The 26637-nt window shown below is 36.9% G+C and overlaps 1 protein-coding gene across 18 annotated transcripts in view; it reads left to right on the top strand.

The window, feature by feature from the left end:
• Positions 1–26637, top strand: part of MLLT10 (MLLT10 histone lysine methyltransferase DOT1L cofactor) — a 233864-nt gene that overhangs the window by 60902 nt on the left and 146325 nt on the right. For all 18 annotated transcript variants that reach the window (XM_027073587.2, XM_027073585.2, XM_027073590.2 and 15 more), the window contains one exon: positions 21837–21946. In XM_027073587.2, the coding sequence (XP_026929388.1) occupies positions 21837–21946 (110 nt within the window). The remainder of the gene's footprint in view (positions 1–21836; positions 21947–26637) is intronic.

Genomic DNA, 26637 nt, shown 5'->3' on the forward strand with positions numbered 1-26637 from the left:
AGTCTGGATTTTTTTTGTCTCTTTTTTCTTGTTGATTTGTTTTCTTTCTTAAATTCTACATGAGTAAAATCATATTTTATTCGTCTTTCACTGTCTTATTTCACTTAGCATTATACCCTCTGGATCCCTACATGTTGTTGCAGATAGCTTTCATTCTTTTTCATGGCTGAATAATATTCCATTGTGTAAATATACCACATCTTCTTTATTCTTTCATCTTGGATGGATGCTTGGGCTGCTTCCGTAATTTGGCTGTTGTAAATAATGCTGCAGTAAACATAGGGGTGCATATATCCTTTCAAATGAATGAATTCTTTGGGTAAATACTCAATAGTGAGTAGTGCTATTGCTGGATTTTAGGGTAGTTCTATTTTTGGTTTTTTGAGAAAACTCCATACTGTTTTCCTTAGTGGCTGCACCAGTTTGCATTCTCGTCAGAGTTCCTTTCTCCCCACATCCTTGCCAACACTTGCTGCTTCTTGGAGTTTTGATTTTAGCCATTCTGAAGTTGTGAGGTGATATCTCATTGTGGTTTTTGTTTTTATTTCTTTTTTTGGTGAGAGCAAGAGTGAGAGTGGGAGGGCCAGAGAGAAGGGGGAAGGGACAGAATCCCAAGCGGGCTTAGCGCTGTCAGCCCCAGGACCTGAGATCAAGAGTTGTATGTTGTGCTGACAGAGCTAGTCAGGTGCCCCAGCTATTAACCTTTTAAAAGGAAGGACGGATGATATGCAGTATTCTCTTAGTTTCATGTGTATTTCATAGCGATTTGGTATTTGCTTATGTTACAAAATAACCCCAATGTTATTTCTGTGCGCTACATTACATCACCATGATACTATTTTGAGGTGGAGTTTTGTACCTCCTACTCCCCTATTTTACCCACCATCTTCCCCAGCCTTTCCCCTCTAAGGTAACCAACAGTTTCCTGTATTTATGAGTCTGTTTCCCTTTTGTTTGCTTGTTTGGTTCATTTTTTAGGTTCTACATGTAAGTGAAATCATACCGTATTTGTCTTCCTCCATCTGACTTACTTTCCTTGGCGTAATACACATTAGGTCCATTCACGTTGTTGCAAATGGCAAGTTTCCATTCTGTTTTATAGCTGAGAGGTAGCTCATTGTGTAGTGTGTGTGTGTGCACGCGTGTACCGCATCATCTTTATCCATTCATCTCTTCGTGGACACTTAGGTTGCTTCCGTTATCTTGGGTATCGTAAATAATGCCGAAAAGACAGTAGGGGTGCATGTATCTCTTTGAATTGGTATTTTCATTGTCTTTGGATAAATTCACAGAAGTGGAATTCCTGGATTGTATAGTAGTTCTGTTTTTAACTTTCTGAGGAACTTCCATACGATTTTCCTTAGTGTCCGCACCACTCTATATTCACACTAATAGCATATGAAGGTTATTTTTTCTCCACATTCTTGTGAACACTTGTTCTTTTTTCTCTTTTTGGTTACAGCCAGTGTGACGTGTAAGGTGATACCTATTGTCATTTTGAGTTGCATATCCCTGATGATTTGTGATACTGAGTATCTTTTCATGTGCCTCCATCTGTATGTCTTCTTTGGGAAACTGTCTATTCAGGTTCTCTGCCCACTTTTTTTTTTTTTTCCAGTATGTGAAATTTATTGTCAAATTGGTTTCCATACAACACCCAGTGCTCATCCCAAAAGGTGCCCTCCTCAATACCCATCACCCACCCTCTCCTCCCTCCCACCCCCCATCAACCCTCAGTTTGTTCTCAGTTTTTAAGAGTCTCTTATGCTTTGACTGCCCACTTTTTAATGGGATTGTTTTTTGATGTTAATTGTATACCTTTTGTTTTTAATGTTTTATTTATTTTTGAGAGAGAGAGTGCGTGCAAGCGCACAAGTGGGGGAGGGGAAGGGTGAGAAGGAGACAGGTTCTGAAGTGGGCTTTGCACTTGATAGCAGTGAGCCTCATGCAGGGCTCGAACTCATGAACCGTGAGGTCATCACTTGAGCGGAAGTCAAATGCCCTGACTGAGCCACCTAGGCACCCTCAGTTGTAGAAGTTCTTTATATATTTTGGATATTAACCTTACTATCAGATAAGTCATTTACAGATATCTTTTCCTATTCAGTTGCCTTTTCATTTTGTTGATGGTTTTCTTTGCTGTGCAAAAGCCTTTTTATTTTGTGTAGTCCTACTAGTTCATTTTTGCCTTTTCTCTCTCTCTCTCTCTCTTTTTTTTTTTTTTTTTGCCTGAGGAGACTTATCTAGAAAAATGTTTGTATGACAGATCTCAAAGAGATTACTTCCTGCATTCTCTAATCCATTTTGGATTAATTTCTGTAGATGGTGTAAGATAGTGGTCCATTTTCATTCTTCTGCATGTAGTTGTTTAGCATTCCCAGTACCATTGTATATTTTTGCCTCTTTTGTCATAGGTTAATTGATTATATATGTGTGGGTTTATTTCTGGGTTGTCTGCTGTATTCCACTGATATATATGGCTGTTTTTGTGCTGGTACTATAGCATACTTGATCACTCTAGCTTTGTAATATAGTTTGAAAACAGGGGATGTGATTACCTCCTGCTTTGTTGTTTCTCAAAATTGCTTTGACCATTTAGGGACTTTGTTCTTCCATACGAATTTTAGGATTCTTAGTTCCAATTCTGTGAAAAATTCTGTTAGTATTTTGATTGGGATTGCACTGAAGCTGTAGATCACTTTGGGTAGTATCAACATTTAAAAAATATTAATTCTTCTAATCCATGAGCATGGTATATCTTGCTGTTTATTTATGTTGTCTTCAATTTCTTCCACGAATGTGTGATAATTTTGAAGTACTGGTCTTTTACCTCCTTGATTAAGTTTATTTCCAGGTATTTCATTCTTTTTTGATGCAATTATAAATGAGGTTTTCTTAATTTCTCTTATAGTTTGTTATTAGTGTATAGAAAGGCAACTGATTTCTGTATGTTAATTTTGTATGCTGTGACTTTACTGAATTCATTTATTAGTTATAATAGTTTTTTTTTTTTGGTGGAGTCTTTAAGGTTTTATGTATTATTATTTACTTCTAACTTTGCTTTTTCTAGTTTTTTTAGGTGTAAAGTTAGGTTTTATTATTTTTTTTGGTTGCTATAATTTTTTAACTATTTTCAGGGGTTCTGTCATAGTTGATTCTGACATTTTCTACTCTATTTCAGTGTTTCTATAATAGGATAGGCACTTGGAGTTACTATCACTCCATATGCTTTATTCTTTTTCTTCCTCTGTTCCCCCCCCCCCCCCTTTTTTATTTGAGGGAGAGAGAGCACTCATGTGTGTTCCAGCAGGGAAGAGGCAAAAGGGAGGGAGGGAGGGAGGGAGAGAGAGAGAGAGAGAGAGAGGATTTTAAGTAGGTTCCATGCTCAGTGCAGAGCTCAATGTGGGGCTCGATCTCATGACCCTGACACGGTGACCTGAGCCGAAATTAAGAGTCAGACACTAAACTGATTGAGCCACCCAGGTGCCCTCACATGTTTTATTCTTAACGTTTATTTGCCAGTTTTTAAAGTGCAGCATACTATTTGGTGTTGTCAGTAACAGAAATAGATCTGGATAACTTAAACAAAAAGTGTATGGAAGGGTATGATAAACTCACAGACTTACAGAGAAAATCAGGCAGCTAGCTTTTTGGAGTAACTAGAGCCACTAACAGAGTCTTTTCAGGAGTGGTGTTCTAGCAAGAAGACAAACTAATCACTGAACATGCTTAAATCTTGGCTATCTACAATAGTATCATATGACTTAATGGATGTGGGCCCAGATGAGGAAGAAGAGCTGCTCAGATTTCCTGTGTGGATAGGTTAATGTAGATGGTCTTAACCTGCATTAGAGGATGTTATATGCAGAATAGAGAATGTTGAGATTTACTTTTTTTTTTTTTTTAATGTTTATTTTTGAGATAGAGACAAGGTCCCAGAGGGGAGGGGCAGAGAGGGTGGGAGACGCAGAATCTGAAGCAGGTTCCAGGCTCCGAGCTGTCAGCACAGGGCCTGATGTGGGGGCTTGAAATGATGAACCATGAGATTATGACCTGTGCCAAAGTTGGACGCTTAACCGACTGAGCCACCCAGGTGCCCCAAGATGTACTTGTTGTGTGTGGAGTTTAAGTTGATGGTGAGATAGACAAATATTATATATGTCAGTAGGCATTGGATATAGTACAGCTTTTAGCTCTTTCCTGCATCTTTGTCATGTGGTTTCCCTCCTGGGAGGCCTCCGCATTCCTGATATTTGTCCACAGTTATTTTCTGCATAAACACTCTTTTAAACAAATGTAGGGTACAATGCCTTATGAATTGCTTCTTTATTTAAGATTATGTGTTGAATATCATGGGCATAATAATAAAGAGCTCTCCTTTTGTCTCATATATATGTGTGTGATATTGATATTTAATTGTATAAATGAACCATAATTTATTTCACCAGTGTCTTATTGATGGAAAGTTAGTTACTGTCAGACTTTTTTTTGTGTGTGTGTGGGGGGTGTCAGTTGGTAATAAAGAGGAACATAGCTTTATTACTGCAGCAGGCTGTGGCCTTGAAAAACTGCAAGCCCTCCCTGAGGAAGGGGCTGGGGGATTTTATAGGGAAATACAGGATTCAGCCAGTTTCAACCGGAATGGTGTAAGCGTTACTAGCCTCCTTCATCTTGTCTTTAAGGTGGTACTGGCTTCCTGAAACAATAGGCCTACTTCTATGGACCTAATCAGTTTTTCTACTGCAAGGTTAAAGGAATCACAGGGATGGTCCTGCTTGGAGGCTTGTCTCAAACAATGCATTGCTCTCTTTTTGTTCTTTACCATGCCAGCTCCTTTCAGGTATCTCTAGCCAGCAATAAGCTGGGCACTGGGATGCTCAAAGTGAGCATAAAGATATGCCACATGGAAATGGAAATTCTGGGAATACAGCCAGAATCTGAAGCACACTCCAGGATCTCTCATTTAGTCCATGGATCTGGAGGTATCGCCTTGTATTTCCAGGGCAGGTTTGCTCCCAAGACATATGTGTCACTTGTCTGGGATTTTGTTTCCTGTTTTTGAGGCATCGAGGGCTTCATCTTTTACTTCTCAGGTTGGCTTCTCTGTTCTGTCTGTACTCTTTTTTTTTTTTTTCCTTTTTAACCAAGAGTACTGTAGTAACTGACTGTGATCAGTTACTGTATGTAATCATGGATACACTGGGTCGTTAGTTATAGGCAAAAGTTCTGCAAGTGGAAATGCTGGATCAGAGGGTATGTACATCTGTAATTTTAGTGGATTTTCCCAAATCCTCCTCTGTTGAGATTGCAGTAATTCATGCTTTATTCACAATACATGAGAAGAAACTGTGTATAGCATGCTTAATTTCAGCACGGTCACACAACCATCTGAGTGGGTTTCAATTTTGGATTATTCATCAAACTCACAAGTCACAGTTGGTTTATGCCACACCAGATATACTTAATAAAGGAAAAGCATAATACAGTTGGAATCGTTCAGAGACTTCCAGACTCTGATGCAAGTCTTAATGTCTTCAGTGTTTGGTTGTAAGGTTGACAAGAAGCTAATGTGAATGCAGGTCACTTTAGCATGGGAAGACACCGGGTTTGTGTACCCTCAGCTTAAAAATGCCTGCTAGCTATACATCCTCTGTATTTGTAAGTGGCTAGCTATCCTGTTTTAATGTAGCTGTGGACTATAAGTTATAACTCCTATAATGTAGACTCCTGGCAACCAAGTGCAACAGGCTAAAGAGCATCTTGGATAAGTTACTAGTACATGGCAGACCCCGAGTACGGTCATCTGTCTTCAGGGTTGATGTTGCAGGAAGTTCAACTACCATATTTTCCTCAAGAGCCTGAAGGAGGGATTCTGAGTCTAGCTCTTAACCCTTTCCATCCATCATTGTTAAGGATCTTTTTATATTTGCCAATCTGGTAGATAAAAATTATGTCAGTATAGCTTTCATTTGTATGTCTGTTGTGAGAGAAGTTTTTCACCTTTTTTTTCATATGCTTAAAGCTATTTATATTTCCATTATGTGAAGTATTCATTCATATTCTTACCTTGGTTTTCTCTTGGCAAATTCCTCGAGGTACATTTTTGGATTGTTGTGTAGGAGCTCTTGATGTTTTAGGGAAGTTAGTCCTTTGTGGTATGAATTGCTGGACATTTTCCCCACCAGATGATTGGTTGTATTGGTGGGGGGGGGGGGGGGAAGGGTTGGATTTCACCAATTTTTTTCTTTAATGCCCTTTTGTATTTGATTGCCATGTCTCCATGTCTCCTCTGGTTTGAAAGAGTTTCTCCGTCTTTTCTTGTTTTTCATGACCTTGGCAGTCTTGAGGAATATTGGCCAGATACATGTTCACTGGCCTCCCTTCCCCCAAGTCTGGGTTTCTCTTGATATTTTCTCATAATTAGCTTGGGTTAATAGATTTTGGGAAAAAGTACCGCTGAGGTTAAGTCTGTTTCTTATTTTGTCGTATCAGGGAGTATAAAACTGTCCATGAGACATCACTGATGAATGATATTGTCAGGCTAAGTTTTAAAAATCCCTTTGGTATTTTTATGATGCTTGTCTTAAATTTATAGGTTAGCTTAGGGAAAATTGACAGTCTTCAAACAAGATATTTATTGTGTGCCTCCGATGTACAGGCAGTGGTCTAGATACAGCATTGAGCAAAATAGGCTAATAATCCATGCCCTTTCAGGGTTTACTTACATTTTGGTGAGGGAAGTTGGGCAATAAATGAGATAGGTAAATAAAATTTGTAGCATGATGTGTATTATGGAGCAAAATAAAGAAGAGGTGCAGAGCGAAATCTGAAATGTGCTTTTGAAGCTTTAAGTAGGGTGATAAGGGAAGACTCCATTGAAGAAATGACATTTGAAAAGGGACCTGAGATTAATGAATTGGAGGAGGGGGTGGGCATAAGTCTTGTAGGGTTTGTGAAATCACTGTAATAATTTGGTGTCACATAGGGTAAGTTGCTAAACCACTGGGGTGATTTGAGCTGAGGGGTGCTTGATTAAAGCAAGTTTTTAAACATGATCACTGTGGCTGCTGTGTTGGAAATCAACTTTATAATAAGCTCTCAAGTCTCCAGGCTAGGAGCCTCTTTGTTATTCTTCAGGCGGGTCTTGCGTAGTCTTAGAACATCATTTTTACATATAAATTTTAGAATTGTATTCATTTCTTTATGGTCCAGTTTTCTCTAAGTCTGTAAAATGTGTTTAATAATAGGTACTGTATTGAATGAGAGTTAAATGAGTTAATCTATGTGAAGGTTGTAGAACAAGGCCTGGGCATAGTAAACTCTACATTAAAGGTAAGAGTTAAAAATTTAAAATGAAAAACATGAAGAACTAGTTATAGTCTATGCAAGTTGTTGAAATTGGTACTCTGTATTTTCTATATAGACAGTGATAATGTATATAAATCACAATTTTGTTTCCTCCACTTCATTTCTTATTTTTACATCTCTTTTACTCTTGAGTTTATTCTAGTCCGGCTTTTCCCCACCAAGCCACCAAAGCCTGTTCTTGGTAAAGTAATCTGTGCTCTCCCTGTGGCTGAACCAGTTCTCAAGTTCTTTGTTAGTTCATCTTGTAGCAACATGTGACACATTGGATCATTCTTTCTTGAGCACTTCATTTTGTTGCTGGGACAGCAGTCTTCTTTTATTTTGACCTTATTGATTACCCCTTTTATTTTTCTGCATTCTTCCCTTATGGACATTTACCTCTAAACATAGAGTGCTTCAGAGTGTAGGCCTTCTACACTTACTTCCAGAATGAACTTTTTGAGTATTACGGATTTGAATAACGTCTGTGATGTATACATGGATAGCATCCAAATATATATCTCCAGCCTTTTCTCTTGAACTCTGGACTCATAAATATCTAGTTGCTTATACATCATCTGCTTGTGTGATGGGTACATAAACTCAACATGGACATTTGGTATAGAGTTGTGGAATCACTGTGTTGTATACCTGAAACTGATGTAACATGATGTGTCAACTGTGTTTCAATTTAAAAAAGATACTATAGAAGCAAAAACAAACCCCATGGCTATCTGAACTTGACCTTCTCATTCCATTTTGTTACCCTGCCTATTTCAGTTAAAGGCAGCTTCACCTCTCCAACTGTCTGCAACACTAAGTGAACCTACCTCTGCCAGTCCCTCCATAATTAATATTATAACATTTGTCACCTTTTTGTACCTTACGCTCCTTTGCCTTTTTCTTGCATATGTTATAAAGATCTCAAATCAACAACTTAATTGAACTCCTCAAAATACTAGATGAAAAAGAACAAACAAAACAAAGTGAACTGAAGGAAGGAAATAAACATTAGTTGAAAGATAAATGAAATAGAGAATAGAAAATCAGAAAAAAAGCAGTGAAATTAAGAGCTTTTTTTAATGAACAAAATTGACAGATTTTTTTATGGCATGAGTGACATTTATTTATTTTATTATTTGAGTATAATTGACACACAATGTTACATTAGTTTCAAGTGTATAATGTAGTGATTGAACTTCTTTGTAAGTTACCATCTGTCACCATATAGCTGACCATATTCTTTATTCAGTACCCTTTATTCCTGTGACTTACTCATTCCATAACTGGAAGCCTGTATCTCCCTTTCCCCTTCACCCATTTTGCCTGTTATCCCATTCCCTTCCCTTTGGCAACTGTTAGTTCTTTGTATTTTATAGGTCCGATTCTGCTTTTTTTGTTTATTCATTTGTTTTGTGTTTTAGATTCCATACTGTTAGCTAAATTAAGAAAAAAAGTATACAAATTATTAAAATTAGAAATGAAAAAGGGGAACATTACAGCTGATGCCACAGAAATGAAAAGAATTATTAGAGAATTTAATAATAATTTGATAACACTTGAATAACCTAGAAGAACGGATAAAGTTCTAGAAACACACAACCTACCAAGACTAAGTCATGAAGAAATAAAAAATCTGAAGAGACCAACAACTAGTAAGGAGATTGACTCAGTATTTACAAATCTAACAAAGAAAAGTCCACATCCAGATGGTTTTGCCAGAGAATTGATTCTCTGGAAACTCTTCTAAAAAATTGAAGAGGAGGTCATTGAAACTCATTTTATGAGGCCAGCATTATTCTGAAAACAAAAGCCAGACAAAGACATTACAAGCAGAACAGAAAACTACAGACCAGTATCACTGATACATATTGATGTAAAAGTCCTCAGCAAAATACTAGCAAACTGAATTCAGCATATTAAAAGGATCATATATGACTTATTTATTCCTGGAATGTAAGAATAGTTCAGCATATGAAAGTCGATCAATGCATAATATACCATAATAGCAAAATGAAGGACAAAACCCATGTGATAATCTCATCTCCATTGATGCAGAAAAAACAGTTAACAAAATTCAACACCTGTTTATGTTAAATGAACCCATCAGACTTGAATTAGAAGGAAAGTACAACATATATGCAAAGGCCATATATGAAAAACCCATAGCTAATATCATACTCAGTAGTTAAAGACAAGATTTTCCTTTAAGACAAGGAACAAGGCAAGAATGTCTGCTCACCTCACCACTATTCAGTGTATTATTGGAGTCTTAGCCAGAGTACTTAGGTAGGGAAGAAAAGGAAGTAGAAAGCACCCAGTTTGAAAAGGAAGAAGTAAAATGATCTGTGTTTGCAGATGACATGATCCAGTATGTTGAAAACCCTAAGGATCCCACCAAAAAAACCCAAAAACAAAACAAACAAAAACAAACAAACCCACAAAAACTATTAGCACTAAAAAAATAAGCATAATTTATCTTTTTGTTGTTGCTGTTGAGATTTTAGTTTTAAGTAATCTCTACACACAGCTTGAGGCTCAAAACGACAACCCCAGGATCAAGAGTTGCACGTTCCGCTGACTGAGCCAGCCAGGCACCCCCCCCCCCCAAATTAGCTGTTTTTATACGGTGACAATAAATAATTTGAAAAGGAAATTAAGATTTTTTTTTATAAAGGTGTAAAAAAAATAATGAAACACTTAGGAATAAACCTAATCAAGGAAGGAAAGACTTGTACACTGAAAACTACAAAACGTTCTTGAAGGAAATGAAAGAAGGCATAAATAAATGGAAAACTATCTTGTGTCTATAGTACTTAAAGTGATCTGTGTATTGAACATAATCCCTTTCAGAATCCTGAAAGCATTTTTTGTGCAGATGCTAAAATTAACCTTAAAATTTATGGGAAATCTCAAGAGTCCATGAATGGCCAAAACAATTATGAAAATGCAGAACAAAGTTGGAGGACTCATACTTCTGGATTTCAAAACATGTTACACAGCCACAGTAATCAAGACAGGGTGGTACTGGCATAACAACAAATAGACCAATGGCATAGGATAGAGAGCCTACAAATAAACTCTTCTGTATGTTAGTCAAATGACCCCCCCCCCCTTTTTTTTTAAATATGATCCTTGATAAGAGTGCCAGGACAACTCATTGAGGAAAGGACAGTCTCTTCAACAAATGGTGTTGGCAAAATGGGATAGCCACATGCCAAAGAATGAAGTTGGACCCTTATCTTACACCATATACAAATATTAACTCACAGTAGATCAAAGATTTAGGTACATAAGACTCAAATTGTAAAATTTCTAGAAGAAAACATATGGGAAAAGCTTCACGACTTTGGGTTTGGAAATGATTTTTCAGGTATGACACCAAATGCATAGACCCCCCCCCCCCAGAAAAAAGGGGGAGGGGGCGGCGCCTGGGTGGCTCAGTCGGTTGGGCATCCAACTTCAGCTCAGGTCATGATCTTGGAGTCTGTGAGTTCAAGCCCCACGTCGAGCTCTGTGCTGACAGCTCAGAGCCTGGAGCCTGCTTCAGATTCTGTGTCTCCCTCTCTCTCTGCCCCCTCCCACTTATTCGTTCTCTCTCTCTCTCAAAAATAAAATAAAACAAAAAAAATTAAAAAAAGAACGAAAAAGAAAAAAATAGACAAGTGGGACCATACACAAGCTTACAAACTTTTGTGCATCAGAAAACCCAATCAACAGATTGAAAAGGCAATAGAATGGGAGATAATATATAAAGAACTCTTAGTACTCAATAGCAAAAGTATCAAATAACCCGATTTAAAAATGGGCAAAGAACACCAATAAACTTTTCTCCAAAGATAATATGCAGGTGATCAACAGGCATGTGAAAAGATGCTCTACATTACTAATCATCATAGAAATGCAAATCAAAACCACAATGAAATCAGTGCTCACCCATGCAGAATGGTTACTTTCAATCCACCCCCACCCCATACAAACAAAAACCATCCCAGAAAATGACAAGTATTGATGTGGAACCCCTGTGCACTGTTGGTGGGATTGAAAAATGGTGTAGCAGTTATGGAAGACAGTATGGAGGTTCCTTAAAAAGTTAAAAACAACTACCCTATGATCCAGCAATTCTGCTTCTGGTTATGTATCCCAAAGTATTAAAAGCATGGTCTCCAAGAGATACTTGTACACTCATGTTTATGGCAGCACTATTCACAATAGCCAAGAAGTGTAAGCAACCCAAATGTCTTAAGTGGATGAATGGATAAGCAAAATGTTGTCTGTACATACACTGGAATATTATCCATCTTTAAAAAGCTGAATATGTTGCAATATGCCACAGCATGGTTGAATCTTGAGGATGTTGTGTTAAATGAAATAAGCCAATCGCAAAAGGACAATACTTTATGATTCCACTCATATGAGGTACTTAGTGGTCAGATTTGTAGAGACAGTATAGTGGTTATAGGAGTTGAGGAGACAGGCAAAAAGGAGAGTGATTGTTTACTGGGTATAGAGTTTCAGATTGCATGATGAAAAAAGTTCTGGAGTTCTCTTTCACAATGTGAATATACTTAATTGTTCTGAACTGTACATTTAAATAGTTAGGGTAGTGGATTTTATGTTATGTGCTTTTTAAAAAACTCACAATAAAAATGAATGTATATGATTTTTTTGCCTTAACTACATTGACTAAGACTCACAGCACAACACTAAATAGAAGTGATGATTGTAGGCCATTATTTCTTCTCCACTTGAGAGGGATCGTGTTGAAATTTCACTTTCAATTATGTTGGTAGTTGCAGTTTTGTTCTTTTGTTTCTTTCTTTTTTTTTTTTTTATTTGAGAAACATTTTTAAGTTTATTTTTTAAAGTTTATTTGTTTAATTTGGGAGAGGGAGAGAGAGTGAGTGCTTGAGTGTGAGAGCAGGGGAGGAGCAGACAGGGAGAGAGAGAGAATCTCAAGCAGGCTCCATATCCAGCACAGAGTGCAACTCGGGGCTTGATCCCTTGACCCTGGGATTAGGACCTGAGCCAAAATCAAGTTTCGCACGCTAAACTGACTGAGCCACCCAGGTGCCCCTTGGCTTTGTTAATTTTTCAAGTTGTATGCCTGTTTTCTATTTTATTGATTTCTCCTTTTATCTTCACTTTCCTTACTTTTAGTTACTTTTAGTATATTTAGTTTCCTTACTTTTAGTTACTTTTTGTATATTTTGTTCTTTGTTAACTTCTTAAGGTAGCACCTTAGATCTTTGAATTGAGACATTCTTTTCTAGTAAAAGTATATAAAGATATGTTTCCCTACTAGGACTGCTTTTGCAGCATGTCTCAAAATTTGGCATATTGTTGAATTGTTGCCATTCAGTTCAAATGTTTTCCAATTTCCCTTGTGATTTTGTGTTAGATTTTTAAATTATTTAGAAGTTTATTATTTTCCATATATTAGGGGTTTTTGTAGCTATCTAATTATTATTAGTTGCTAATTTAATTTCATTGTGGTTACTCATTACACTCTAGATGATTTTAATCCTTTAAAATTCACTGAGTCTTATTTTAGGTATTAGCATATGGTTTGTGTTGGATGTACCATATGCATTTGAAAAGGAATGTATATTCTTTGGTTGAATAAGGTAGTTGAACTCAAGCTCTTTTATTAGTCTTAACTGATTTTTTGGGGGGAGGTCTACTTCATTTGTTAGTTACTGAGTCTGGTGTGTTAAACATCTGTAACGATTGGAACATCGTCTGCTTCTTTCTTTAATAGTGTTAAGTGTTTTATGTATTTTAAAGTGTTTTTATTAGGTGTAGATACTTTTCTAATTGTTGATTTTTGTAATGAATTATTTATCATTAGGAAAATGTCCCCTTTTAGCTATGGAGTATTTGCTTCATAGTGTGCTACGACATCAAAATAGTCATGTCAGCCTTTGTATTCTTACTGTTAGCATTATATATTATTTTCCATACATTTGCTTTATTTGCTTTAAACTTACCAGTATTTTTTTAAAGGTTTTAAAAAATTTGTTTTTCATTTTTTTGAGAGAGAGCAAGCGAGTGAGCACACACACAGGATCAGGAGAGGGGCACAGAGAGAAGGGGACAGAGGATCCAAAGTGGGTTGATAGCAGAGAGCCTGATGAGGGACTTGAACTCATGAACTGTGAGATCATGACCTGAGGTGAAATCAGATGCTTAAAATCATCTTAAAATTAGATGTGCCCCTAAACTTAGCATTTTTTATTAAAAGTGTGTCTCTTACAGACAGCATATGGTAGTATGGTCTTTTTAAAATTTTAATCGACTCTGGCCCTCTTAATCTCTCCCTTACCTGTTGTATATAAATGACTAACATTTAGTATGAATTGAAATTAGGATTGAGATCTTTTTGTTCTTTAAAAAGTATTTAAAACAGCTTTATTCAGTTGTGATTGACATTCAGTATACTGTCTATATTTAAAGTGAACAACTTGTTAAGTTCTGACTATTGTATGTACCCATGAAATCAACATAATTAAGGCAGTGAACATATCCATCGCTTTTAAAACTTTCCTCTTATTCTTTTGTACTGTATCTCTTTTGTACCAACCCATCTCCTCCCCAGCCTTGTCCCAGGTAACCATTCATCTGCTTTCCATTACTATAGATTAATTTGTATTTTCTTGTGTTTTAAGTGGAATGTATGTGCTTGTGTGTCTAGACACTCAAATGGGTTTATAGTAATACAGACACTATTTTTGTCTGGCTTATTTCCATCAGTATAAATATTTGAGATTCTTGTTGTGACATGCATTAATATTTTATTCCCTTTTTGGTTCACTGTTTTTCCCCTGTATGGATCTAGCAGTTTATTTACCTGTAGATAGATTGTTTCTAGTATTACGTGTTGCAAATTAAGATCCTGTTAATATTTGAGTACATGTTCTCTATAATCATAGTCTTTTTTTGTCTTGGGTAAATACTTAGGCATGAAATGGCTAGTTTATAATAATAAGTGCATGCTTAATTCTTTTTTTCAAGTTCTAATTTAAATTCTAGTTAGTTAACATATATGGTAAAATTGGTTTCAGATGTAGAACTTAGTGATTCATCACTTTCATGTAACACCCAGTGCTCATCACCATGATAATACCCACCACCTACCCATTTAGCCCATCCCCCCACCTCCCTCCCTCTATCAACCCTCAGTTTGTTTTCTATAGTTAAGACTCTCTTGGGGTGCCTGGGTGGCTCATTCCGGTAGGGGTAAGTGTCAGACTTCGGCTCAGGTGATCTCATGGTTCGTGAGTCTGAGACCCACATTGAGCTCTCTCCTGTCAGTGCAGAGCCCGCTTTGAATCCTCGGTATCTCACTCGCTCACTTACTCTCTGCTCCTACCCCGCTCATGCTCTCGCTCTCGCTCTCTCTCTCTCTCTCTCTCTCTCTCTCTGTCTCTCTCAAAAAAACCCAGGCAAATATTTAAAAAAAAAAAAAGTCTCTTATGGTTTGCTTCTCTCTCTTTTCCCCCTCGTCCCCTGTGTCTGTTTGTTTCTTAAATTCCACATATGAGTGAAATCATATGGTATTTATCTTTCTCTGACTTATTTCATTTCACATGTTTAATTCTTCAAGGAACTGACAAACTATTTTCTAAAGTGGTTGTAACATTTTACATTCCCACCAGCTGCGTATGAGAGTTCCAGTTGCTCTACATCCTCTTCAACACTTGGTATGATCACTCTTTTTAGTTTTTGCCATTCTAATAGTTATGTAGTGGTATCCTTCTGCTTTTAATTTTCATTTTGGTAATGAGTAGAAAATTTCAGCTCTTTTTCACGTGGTTATTTGACATTGTTGTATCTTCTTTGGTGATGTGTGTGTTCAAATCAAATGCCCATTTAAAAAATTGAATTTTTTCTTATTGTTGTTTAGATATAATACCTTTACATATCATACAATTGATTGATTTAAAGCACACAATTCATTGGTTTTAAAAATATTCAAAGACTTGTGTGACCATCATCACAGTCGACTTTAGAACATTTTCATAAGATACACTGTCACCATTATTAGCATTCACTTCCTATTTCCCTTCAACACCTCCACCCGAGGCAATAATTAACCTATTCTGTGTCCATTTGCCCTGTTCTAGATATTTCATATAGCTAGAATCATACAATATGTGGTCTTTTGTGACTGGGTTCTTTAACCTAGCACACTATTTCCCACATTCATCCATGTTGCAGCATGTCTAAGTAATTCACTTAATTGCCAGTTGATATTCCAGTGTATGGATATACCATGTTTTCCTTCACCATTCAAAAGTTGATGGATATTTGGGTTGTTTTCACTTGATTATTTTGAATACTGCTGTGAACGAATAATACTGCTGTGAACATGCATTTACAATTTTTTTGCAGAAATATGTTTTAATTTTTTGGATTATTCTTGGGAGTGTATTTCCTGGGTCACATGTTAACTGTTATCCTTTTGAGAAATTGCTGGTCTGTTTTCCAAAGTGGAGGTACCATTTTACATTTCTACTTGTAGTGCATTAGTTGTCCAATTTTTCCACATCCTTGTCAATACTTGCTAATGTTTGTCTTTTTGGTTTTAGCCATCCTGGTGGATATGAAGGGTATTTCAGTTTGTTTTTGATTTTTCATTTCTCTAATGACTAGTATCTTTTCATGTGCTTATTGACCACTTGTTATTTTCATTCCGACAATTTATGCTTTTTAGTTGGGGTGGTTGGTTAATTTACATTTAGTGTGACTAATGATATGGTTAGATTTGGGTCTACCATCTTGATACTTGTTTTTTTGTTTATTTTTTAAATATTTTATTTTATTTTATTTATTTATTTTTTTAATGTTTATTTTTATTTTTTATTAAAAAAATTTTTTTTAACGTTTATTTATTTTTGAGACTGAGAGAGACAGAGCATGAATGGGGGAGGGTCAGAGAGAGAGGGAGACACAGAATCTGAAACAGGCTCCAGGCTCTGCGCGGTCAGCACAGAGCCTGACGCGGGGCTTGAACTCACAGACCGCGAGATCATGACCTGAGCCGAAGTCGGATGCTCAACCGACTGAGCCACCCAGGCGCCCCAATGTTTGTTTATTTTTGAGACAGAGAGAGCATGAATGGGGGAGGGTCAGAGAGAGGGAGACACAGAATCTGTAACAGGCTCCAGGCTCTGAGCTGTCAGCACAGAGCCTGACGCGGGGCTCAAACTCACCGACCGCGAGATCATGACCTGAGCCGAAGTTGGATGCTCAACTGACTGAGCCACCCAGGCGCCCCAATGTTTATTTATTTTTGAGACAGAGCATGAATGGGGGAGGGTCAGAGAGAGGGAGACACAGAATCTGTAACAGGCTCCAGGCTCTGAGCTGTCAGCACAGAACCCGACGCTGGGCTCGAACTCACGGACCGCGAGATCATGACCTGAGCTGAAGTCGGTTGCTTAACTGACTGAGCCACCCAGGTGCCCCAAGATTTTATATTTTTAAGTAATGTCTACACCCAGTGTGGGGTTCGAACTCAACCCCAAGGTCAAGAGTTGCATGCTCTGCTGAGTGAGCCAGCTGGGTGCCCTGATACTTGTTTTTTATTTGCTCCATTTGTTTTTGTTCTCTTTTTTTCTTTTCTGGCCTTCTTTTGAAATGTTTATGATTCCATCTTGTCTACTTTGTTGTGTTATTAGCCATGAATTTTGTTGTGTTACGTTAGTCATTGTCTTAGGGCTTAAAGTTTACATCTTTGTCTCAGAGTTTACCATCAAGTGTTATTATTATACTACTACTCATATAGTATAAGATCCTCAAAATAATGTGATTCCATTTCTCTTTTTTTTGGCCTTTATGCAATTGTTGTCATGCATTTATTTTTGTTATAAACCCCACAACAAATTCCCGGTATTTTTGTTTAAACAGTTGTTTACTGTGGATCTTTTTTGTATCTTTTGTGTCTGTACTTAACTTTCTGAACTTTCGGAATGGAGAAAGAACTAGGGTTCCGCATTGAAAACTCAAACTCAGTGCTGTCTTCAAGACCTCTGCTAAACGTAGCGTGGGCATGGGTTATAGGAAAGTAAAAATGCCCAAAGCTTTCCTGCCATTTTTAAGTTGCCCTTTTCTTGATTTAGTGTTTGGTTGCTGCAAACCTTTCATTCTCTTTTCCAGAGTGCTAACAAAATTGGTTCTGACGGTTCCTGCGTGATTTTGTGATATTTCCATGGTGGAAGGTACTCTTGGAGCTTCCTACTCCACTATTGTGGCTGATGGAAGTCTGGGAATTTTGCCTTCCTTTATATCTTCTTCAGGTTTGTTCTGAAATACAGTTAGGTTCCTTAGAAATAGTTAGATCCTGTCAGGTCCTGCTCTTATGATTTATTAGGAGCAGTACTTGGTCTAGGGGTAATTATTTCCCACTATGGAGGCAAGATCTTTCTGAGTATTCAGATACCCAATGTCCTGAGAGTTGAGGTTTTTCAGTCTGGCTAAGGAGACCAGGCAATGTTCCTAGCTCTTCCTGTCTGCTGGATACAGTTTCCTTTACTTCTTTTTGAATGGTTCTTTTTTCAACCTCAGGTAATTTCTTCTCTCATATGTTCAGTCCTTTAATATTCAAATGGTGTTCTCTGTATCTCTCTGTGAGCATTTGTTCTCTCTGTAAAGAGTTTTCATTTCTGGTGCTTTGTCCTTACAGTTTTAGCTGCCTTGGTCTTACCTGATGTGAACTTTGGGAGTGTTCTGGGCTTGGCCTTAGTTTCTCTCCCTGTGCCTTGGCCTGGAAGAATTCTCAAGATGTTAAACTGGGCAAACTGAGAGCTCATCTCATTTGTTTATTGTTTCTTTGGGATTACTATTGTTGTTATCTGATACACAGCGTCTTGAAAACCATTGTCTCAATTATTTTATCTTTTTATTCTTTTTTTGCCATGGGAAATATGTATTGTTCATGCAAGAAGCCAAATATGGTCCCTGTTTCTCCATCTTGACCAGAAGAAGTCTGCTATTTTTTTCTTTTTTTAAAAAAAGTTTATTTATTTTTTGTATCTCTACACCCAACATGGGGCTTGAACTCATGACCCTGAGATCAAGAGCCTCATGCTCTTCTGACCTAGACAGCCAGGTGCCACCTATTCTTTAACTTCGATTTTTACTTTATTCCTTTCTTCCCTTTTTTCCCCCCTTCTTTGTGATTATTTGAATATTTTTTAGCATTGCATTTAATCAGTTTAATAATGCACTTAGCGTTGCATTTAAATTTAATTAATTGCATTAAATTACCTTTTTGGCCGTATTTATGTATATAGTAGCTGCTCTTGGGATTACAGTTCTCATACTAATAATTTTAGACTACTCTGTGTACTGCTTCACACAAAATGTAAAAACACTGAAACCATATAGATCTCTTTTACCTTCTTCTCCAGTCTTTACTGTAGTTTTAATATGTGTTAAATTTATATACACTGAAAACTTTACCAGATCAACTTTTAACTTGTGATGTAAGCAGTCATGTATTTTCACTGGAAGAGAATATTGTTGTTTTATCTAGTCAGTAGCCATTAAAAGTACCTACATGCTTATCATTTTTTTACTTCATCTTGGAGCTTTCTTCTTGGCTCATTTTTCCATTGCCTGAGGAAAATTACTTAGTGTTCCCTTTAATTGAAATCTGTTTAAAGATAGTTTTGGACTTTATTTATCCAGTTGTTCGTTTGTTTGTTTATTTATTTAAACACAAAATTTATTGTCAGATTGGTTTGCATACAACACCCAGTGCTCATCCGAAAAGGTGCCCTCCTCAATACCCATCACCCACCCTCCCCTCTTTGCCACCCCCCATCAACCCTCAGTTTGTTCTCAGTTTTTAAGAGTCTCTTATGCTTTGGCTCTCTCCCACTCTAACCTTTTTCTTTTTTTTTCCCTCCCCCCCCCACCCCCACCCCCATGGTCTTCTGGTAAGTTTCTCAGGATACACATAAGAATGAAAACATATGGTATCTCTCTTTCTCTGTATGACTTCTTTCACTTAGCATAACACTCTCTAGTTCCATCCACGTTGCTACAAAAGGCCATATTTCATTCTTTCTCATTGCCAAGTAGTATTCCAGTGTATATATAAACCACAACTTCTTTATCCATTTATCAACTGATGGACAATTAGGCTCTTTCCATAATTTGGCTATTGTTGAAAGTGCTGCTATAAACATTGGGGTACGAGTGCCCCTACGCGTCAGCACTCCTGTGTTCCTTGGGTAAATTCCTAGCAGTGCTGTTGCTGGGTCATAGGGTAGATCTATTTTTAATTTTTTTGAGGAACCTCCACACTGTTTTCCAGAGTGGCTACGCCAGTTTGTATTCCCACCAACAGTGCAAGAGGGTTCCCGTTTCTCCACATCCTGTCCAGCATCTATAGTCTCCTGATTTGTTCATTTTAGCTACTCTGATATCCAGTTGTTCTTTTGATGATAACTTGCCTTTTGGTTGTATGAAGATTTTTATCTCTTTCTTTTGGTTTTCTATAGGTTTACTAATTGGCCTAGGTATGGATTTGTTTTTATTTATTCTGAGATTTACTGTGTTTCTTCTGTCCATGATTTGCTGTGTTCTGTTCTGGAAAGTTTTTAGGTATTATCATTTGAAATTTTGCTTTTGTGCTACTTTGTCTCTCACATTTCTCTGGGATTCTAATTACATGTGTGTAAGACCTGCTGATTATATTCTTCATGCTTCTTGTCCTGTTACTGTATTTTTCACACTTTTGTGTTTTGTGCTAACATTCTGGACATTTTCTTCTGACCTATTTTGTTGTTGCCTTCTAATTCTGTTTTCATCTATGTCTAAACCGTTGTTGATCCCATTCATTGATTTTGAACAAATTTTTGTTTTTACTTCTAGAATTTTTTATTATTACAGTTTTCAGTTCTTTGAAAAAATTTTCAACTTTGTGTTGTATTTGAGCATAATAAGTATACTTATTTTAATGTCTGTGGCTAAAACTCCAAAATACAGATCTGGTTTGACTTTCTTGTTTCTGCTGGTTTTCATTTATGTTGTGTCTTTCATGTGTTTGGTACTTTTTATTGTGCTGAAAATGATAATGAACCAATAGTAGTAGAAGTTATTTGTAGTCAAGATTACATTGTTTTCCTCCAGAGAGGATGTATAATTTGCTTCTGTCTGGTGCCTGGGGGCACTTGCAATTTAGTATAACATGAGTCCAGTTTCAGAGTTTGAGATGAACTTAAAGCCTAGGTGCAATCTCTTTGAGGGCCTGTGTACTTGGATTATTCTGGCTTGCAGCCTTCAATGTCTCAGCTGGAAGGAAGGGAAGGGCTTACTCCTCCCCCTTCTCCTTCAGTTGTCTGTGGACATAGATCCCTGTACTTCCAGCCTTCTGAGTTTGTCAAAACCACCTTTTACCCTTTTTACCTGCTTTCTGTGAAATAGGCAGTGGGGGGGCAAAAGTGGCCAAAAGCTGTACTCACCTCCTTGGACTTTCATTATTTTCCAATTTTGGCTCAGTATTTCCTCATTATCACAGTTCTTTGATAGTTTCAGCCACATTTCAAAAACTAAAACATCAATACTCATTTATTTATTATTATTAAAAAAATTGTTTTAAGTTTATTTATTTTGAGAGAGCAAGCAGGGGAGGGGGCAGAGAGAGAGGGAGAGAGTGAATCCCAGGCAGGCTCCGTGCTGTCAGCCCAGAGCCCGATGTGGGGCTCGAAGTCATGAACTATGAGATGATGACCTGAGCTGAAACCAAGAGTTGGATGCTTAACTCACTCAAGCCACCTGGTGCCCCAAAACATTAATATTTATTAATTGCTAAAATATTTTAAGTTAAATATTGAAACAGTAAAATAATGAATGTTAGTACTAGTATTTAAAGTATCAATATTAATATAAAAGTTAAAATTTTAATAATTGACATTTAAGATTAAAATTTTAATTTTAGGTATTCAACTATAAAGCTTCTTACTTTTTAATTTAAAGTTTATTTATTTTGAGAAAGAGAATAGCGTGAGTGGTGGTGGGAGGCAGAGAGAATCCTAAACTGGGTCCACACTGTCCGCGCAGAGCCCGATGGGGGGCTTGAATCCACAAACTGTGAGATCGTGCCCTGAGCCGAAGTCGTACACTTAACTGACTGAGCCACCCAGGCGCCTCTAAAGCTTTCTTATTTTCTCATAGTGGTTCTCAGAAGTAGTGTTGATTCAGATCATTTAGTGTGCTCTTATAAGAAGTGTCCGTGCTAGCATTTGCATTTTAAGAATGTTCTTTTGTTTGTGCCGTTGTGCTGGAGAAATGATGGAGTGCTTTATCAGTAGTGGTTTGACTATTTATAGTCAGTAATGAGAATTTGTTCATCTTTTTGTTGTACTTTTGCTTAACTAGGCTTTGAAGGGATCTCTTTAGGAAGTTAATGATTTTGTTTATCTTTGAAAAAGTTGTATTGAAAACTGGAAAATGACATTATTTTTATTTATTTTTAGGTTGGGCTCATGTGGTTTGTGCCCTGTATATTCCAGAGGTACAGTTTGCCAATGTTTCTACAATGGAACCAATTGTTTTACAGTCTGTTCCACATGATCGTTACAATAAGGTACAGTGGATGTTATTTTATTGATGTTTAAATACAACTTTTTTGTTCTAAAACTGGGAAATGTAAAATATTTTGTTTTATTATAGGCTTTCATTAAAAAAATTTAAATCATAGGCCTCCAGATTCCAGAGAGATTTGAAGAAAGTATAATTACTAAATGGTAAACTACATTTATTAAAATATGTTGTAAAGTCACAGGAGTACAACACAAACAAAAATATATTACCTTTTATACTCACCTATGTATTTAGCATTTTAACGTTTATGTGACATTTCCGTCCTTATATAGATTTGTCCTTTAAGAATTACTGGCTTTTTAGGTTCTTTCAAACATAAAGGTTCTATTAAATTCGAATTAATCATTATTTGGTATAACATTTGTTTTGATACTATACATCCTTTCTTGAAAAATAACCCTATTACAGAATACTGCGTGCTTCTTTTCCTTTCCCCAGTTCTTTTCTATCCCCAAGATAGGATTTTTGTTGTTAGCTTTTTCTTAACAACTTAGTTAATATTTTCTTTGCTTTGCTCCCCCATATCTTTTTCTTGATTTATAGTACATATATATATTATTGCTTCATTCTCTTTTTGTACGTTAGATGATTTTTCTTTCACCCAATGTGTCTTTAGGTATGGTGTCACCATTAATTTAAGGTACTGTTACTTTATTTCATTTGTGGGGAGAAATTATCACTACCACCAATTCTAACACAAATATTTTTGTGTTAAACATTTTCCAATATAGGTTATTAATATTTATTTTTAAAATTTAAAAATACAGGAAACAAATAGAAAAGTGCAAGACAGAAGTCATCCTAATCTTCTCTTTCTGATCTTTTTAGATTTTTGTGTGTGTGTACATTTTTATATGTAATATATATTTATTAAAATTGGATTATATTGCTTATACTGGTTTGTTTGTTTTTGAAATTTATCAACCCTGAACATCTTTTTGTATCAGTTACGTTTTTGACATTATTTTTAGTGGATAGTTAGCATGTAATATACAGTATTATTAGTTTTGATAAACTGGTTAAGGAATGCCTAACTGTTGAAGGGCCTTGATTGGGTTTGGCTTTGGCTTTGGCTTGTACGTAGCAATAGAATCTCTGTGTAAAGGGGTGCGAATGTTTTGGAAGCTTCCATAAATATATTGTATGAAATTGTACTGTGGAATGCAGTTTCTAATTTATGCTACATAAGTAATAGGTGACAGTGCTAATAACCTTATATCCTGGTAAGTGCACTATATATTACCATTAAAAAAATCTTTGCTATTCTTTTTAGTGAAAAATATTAGTGTCTGATTTTTTTTCTGAGTAAACAGTAAGGTTAAATATTTTACACTTTAAAAAAAAATTTTTTTTTTTAAACGTTTATTTATTTTTGAGACAGAGAGAGACAGAGCATGATCGGGGAGGGTCAGAGAGAAGGAGACACAGAATTCGAAACAGGCTCCAGGCTCCGAGCTGTCAGCACAGAGCCCGACGGCGGGGCTCGAACCCACGGACCGCGAGATCATGACCTGAGCCAAAGTTGGCCGTTTAACTGACTGAGCCACCCAGGCACCCCTACAGTTTTTAAAAAAAAGCCTTTCATGTTTGTTGACCTTGAAAAGCTCTTTGTTTAATATTGTAATGTTTTTCTTTTTTCTTTTTCCTTCTTTTTTTTACTGTTTTACTTATTTTTCAGAGGGAGAGTGCACGCATGTGCGTGAGCAAGCAGGGGAGGGGCAGAGAGAGGGAGACCCAGAATCAGAAGCAGGCTCCAGGCTCTAAGCTGTCAGCACAGAGCCCAACCTAGGGCTCGAACTCACAAACTGCGAGATCATAACCTGAGCTGAAGTCAGATGCTTCCAAAGGAAATCTTTATGTTACTGTATAAGACTTTTTTTTTAGTGCTTTCAAGTTCGTGTTTTTTAAAAAAAATGTTTATTCATTTTTGAGAGAGAGAGCGCGAGTGTGCGCGCACCCCTACAAGTGAGGGAAGGGCAGAGAGAGAGAGAGAGACAGAACCTGAAGCAGCCTCTAGGCTCTGAGCTGTCAGCCCAGAGCCCCACGCAGAGCCCAAACTCAAACTGTGAGATCATGACTTGAGCCAAAGTGGCCTTTTAACCAAGCCACACAAGTGCACCTAAGTTCATGTTTTTAAATACTTGGTTTTCCTTTCAATTTTCAAGTAACTTCAAACTTAAAGGTTGCATTAATAGTGTAAAGAGCTCTTCCTCTCCTAAACCATTTTCAGAGTTATTTATCATTATATACTCAGACCCCAGATGCTTTAACATGCATTTCCTGTAAGAAAGTACTTTCTCCTGCATGACCAGAATACAGCCATCAGAATTCATGCATTATTACTGTCTAATCCACAGACTTCATCATTTCCCTAATTTTCATTCATGTTTCCAGTTCCCAGTTAAGCTGTTCATAGCAAAAGGATCACAGATTGCATTTTGTCTTGTAATCTCAAATAGTAACTCAGTTTTCCTTAACTTTCATAACTTTGATACTTCTGAAGATTACAGGCCAGTTATTTTGTAGAATATTCCACGATTTGGCTTTTTCTGATGTTTCCTCATGATTAAGTTTTAGATCTTGTATTTTGGCAGGAATGTCACAGAAGTGATGCTGTGTTCTCATTGCATCCTGTCAGGTGGTACATGATTTCCCCATTACTTGATGTTACCTTGATCACTTGGTTAAGGTGGTATCTGTAAGGTTTCTTCACTGGGAAGTTAATCTTCTTTCCCTTTGTAATAAATAAGCATTTTGGAGGAAGTGCTTTGTATGTAAATATCTTGTTCCTTGTGCCTTTAACCCACTGATTTTAGCATCCATTGTTCTTTCTTGGCTTAATTAGTTTATTACTGTAATTGATAGCAAGTAGTGGTTTTCTGTTTCCATCATTTATTTTACATTCATCGGTTGACACTCCACTTTTATTTATTTATTTTTTTTAGTTGGTAGTTCACTTAAAGGAATAACTAGTTCCAGTCCCCATTTATATAAGTGTGGACTAACATGGACTTCTGTGTTAACTATTTTATTTTAATGGGTCATTCCCTATTACTGCCATTTATTTTAATGATCATTTTGTCTCAGGTTTGTCTGCTGGGACTCCCTTCAGACTGGCTTTGTGTTTTAATAAGGTTGTGAGCTCTTTAGTTTTGACACTACAGTATGTTCAGGCTCATCTTGGATCATTTTTGACCCAGCTAGCCATGAATCCTCACCATTTATCCAAGGAGTATTGATTCCTTTTAGAAACCAAAGTGGGCACTAAGTATGCTTGTTGTTATTGGGATATTGCTATTCCCTAGCCCTCTCCGGAAATATATGTGTATATATAGATACAGAGATATATGCACATGCACATCTGTATTTTTTCAATGATTATCTCTATATATTGAAGACTGTTAAGTCACAGTGATACTTCCGATTCAGTGTATGGGTATACATTATATACATATGTATTTCTGTATATATAGAGAACCATAAACTCTTAGTAATTTCTCCAAATCCAATCCAGCAATGCAGGATTTTCCAAGTTTACGAACACAAATTTAACATAAACATAAACTTTTTTATGTTTATGACTCTCACGCCAACAGTGAGAAATCTGACTCCCATTATCCTCAATGTGTTTGCTTATTTGATCAATCTCTCTTGTATTAACGTTGCTCCCGTCCCCTAATGCAATGACCACCCTAACCTGGTTTGGATTCCACACATCACTCTGGGTTGCTGTTGCTTCCCTGCACTGGCTGCCCTTTGTATTAGTTGTGGTATTTGACACTCAGCTCCAGGCCACCACTCTTCCCTCATCCCTCAAATAGTTGGTCTCGTCACCTTGCTCAGGGTGTGGTACTGCCTTCCCCTCTACCTCCAAAACCCCGGTGGGAGCCAGCTCTGCTGGGGCTTTGACACCTGTGTTGGACTTCTCCCTTCCCTGGCATGGATGCTGCCATGCTTGGACCCACCTTAAGGCTTTAAGACTAATGTATTCAAGGAGTAAGAGAGGGAGGGAAGAAGGAAGAATTATTTAGGTGTAAATCTTTTATCCATTTAGAGTTCATTTTATAATATGGTGAGGTATGTGTCTAACTTTTCCCCTACCACATAGTCCAGTTTTCAACACTAGTGAATGATCTGTGTTTTACACAGTGATTTGAAATACTGTTTTGGGCTACCTGGCTGGCTCAGTCAGAAGAGCCTGAGACTCTTGATCTCAGGGTTGTGAGTTTGAGCCCCACATTGGGCGTAGAGGTTACTTTAAAAAAAAAAAAAAAAGAAAGAAAGAAATGAAATACTGTTTGAATCATTATTAAATTCTTGGATGTTGTGAACACTTTTTTTCTGTTCCATTGTTGCATCTGTCTATTCTTTTCCTAAAACCTATTCTAAATTATTATGGCTTTATATACACCATAGTACATGGTAGAACAAGTATTGTTATGGATTTCTTTTTCCAGATTAACATTAGGACTAACAAAATACAATTGTGATTATATTAGTATTACAATGAAATACTATTTTGAGGAAGAATTGATTTTTTTTTAAAATGTTTATTTATTATTGAAAGACAGAGTCAGAGTGTGAGCAGGGGAGGGGCAGAGGGAGAGGGAGACACAGAATCCGAAGCAGGATCCAGGCTCTGAGCTGTCAGCACAGAGCCCGATGCAGGGCTTG

The sequence above is a fragment of the Acinonyx jubatus genome, chromosome B4, assembly GCF_027475565.1.
Source record: "Acinonyx jubatus isolate Ajub_Pintada_27869175 chromosome B4, VMU_Ajub_asm_v1.0, whole genome shotgun sequence".
Taxonomy (NCBI): domain Eukaryota; kingdom Metazoa; phylum Chordata; class Mammalia; order Carnivora; family Felidae; genus Acinonyx; species Acinonyx jubatus.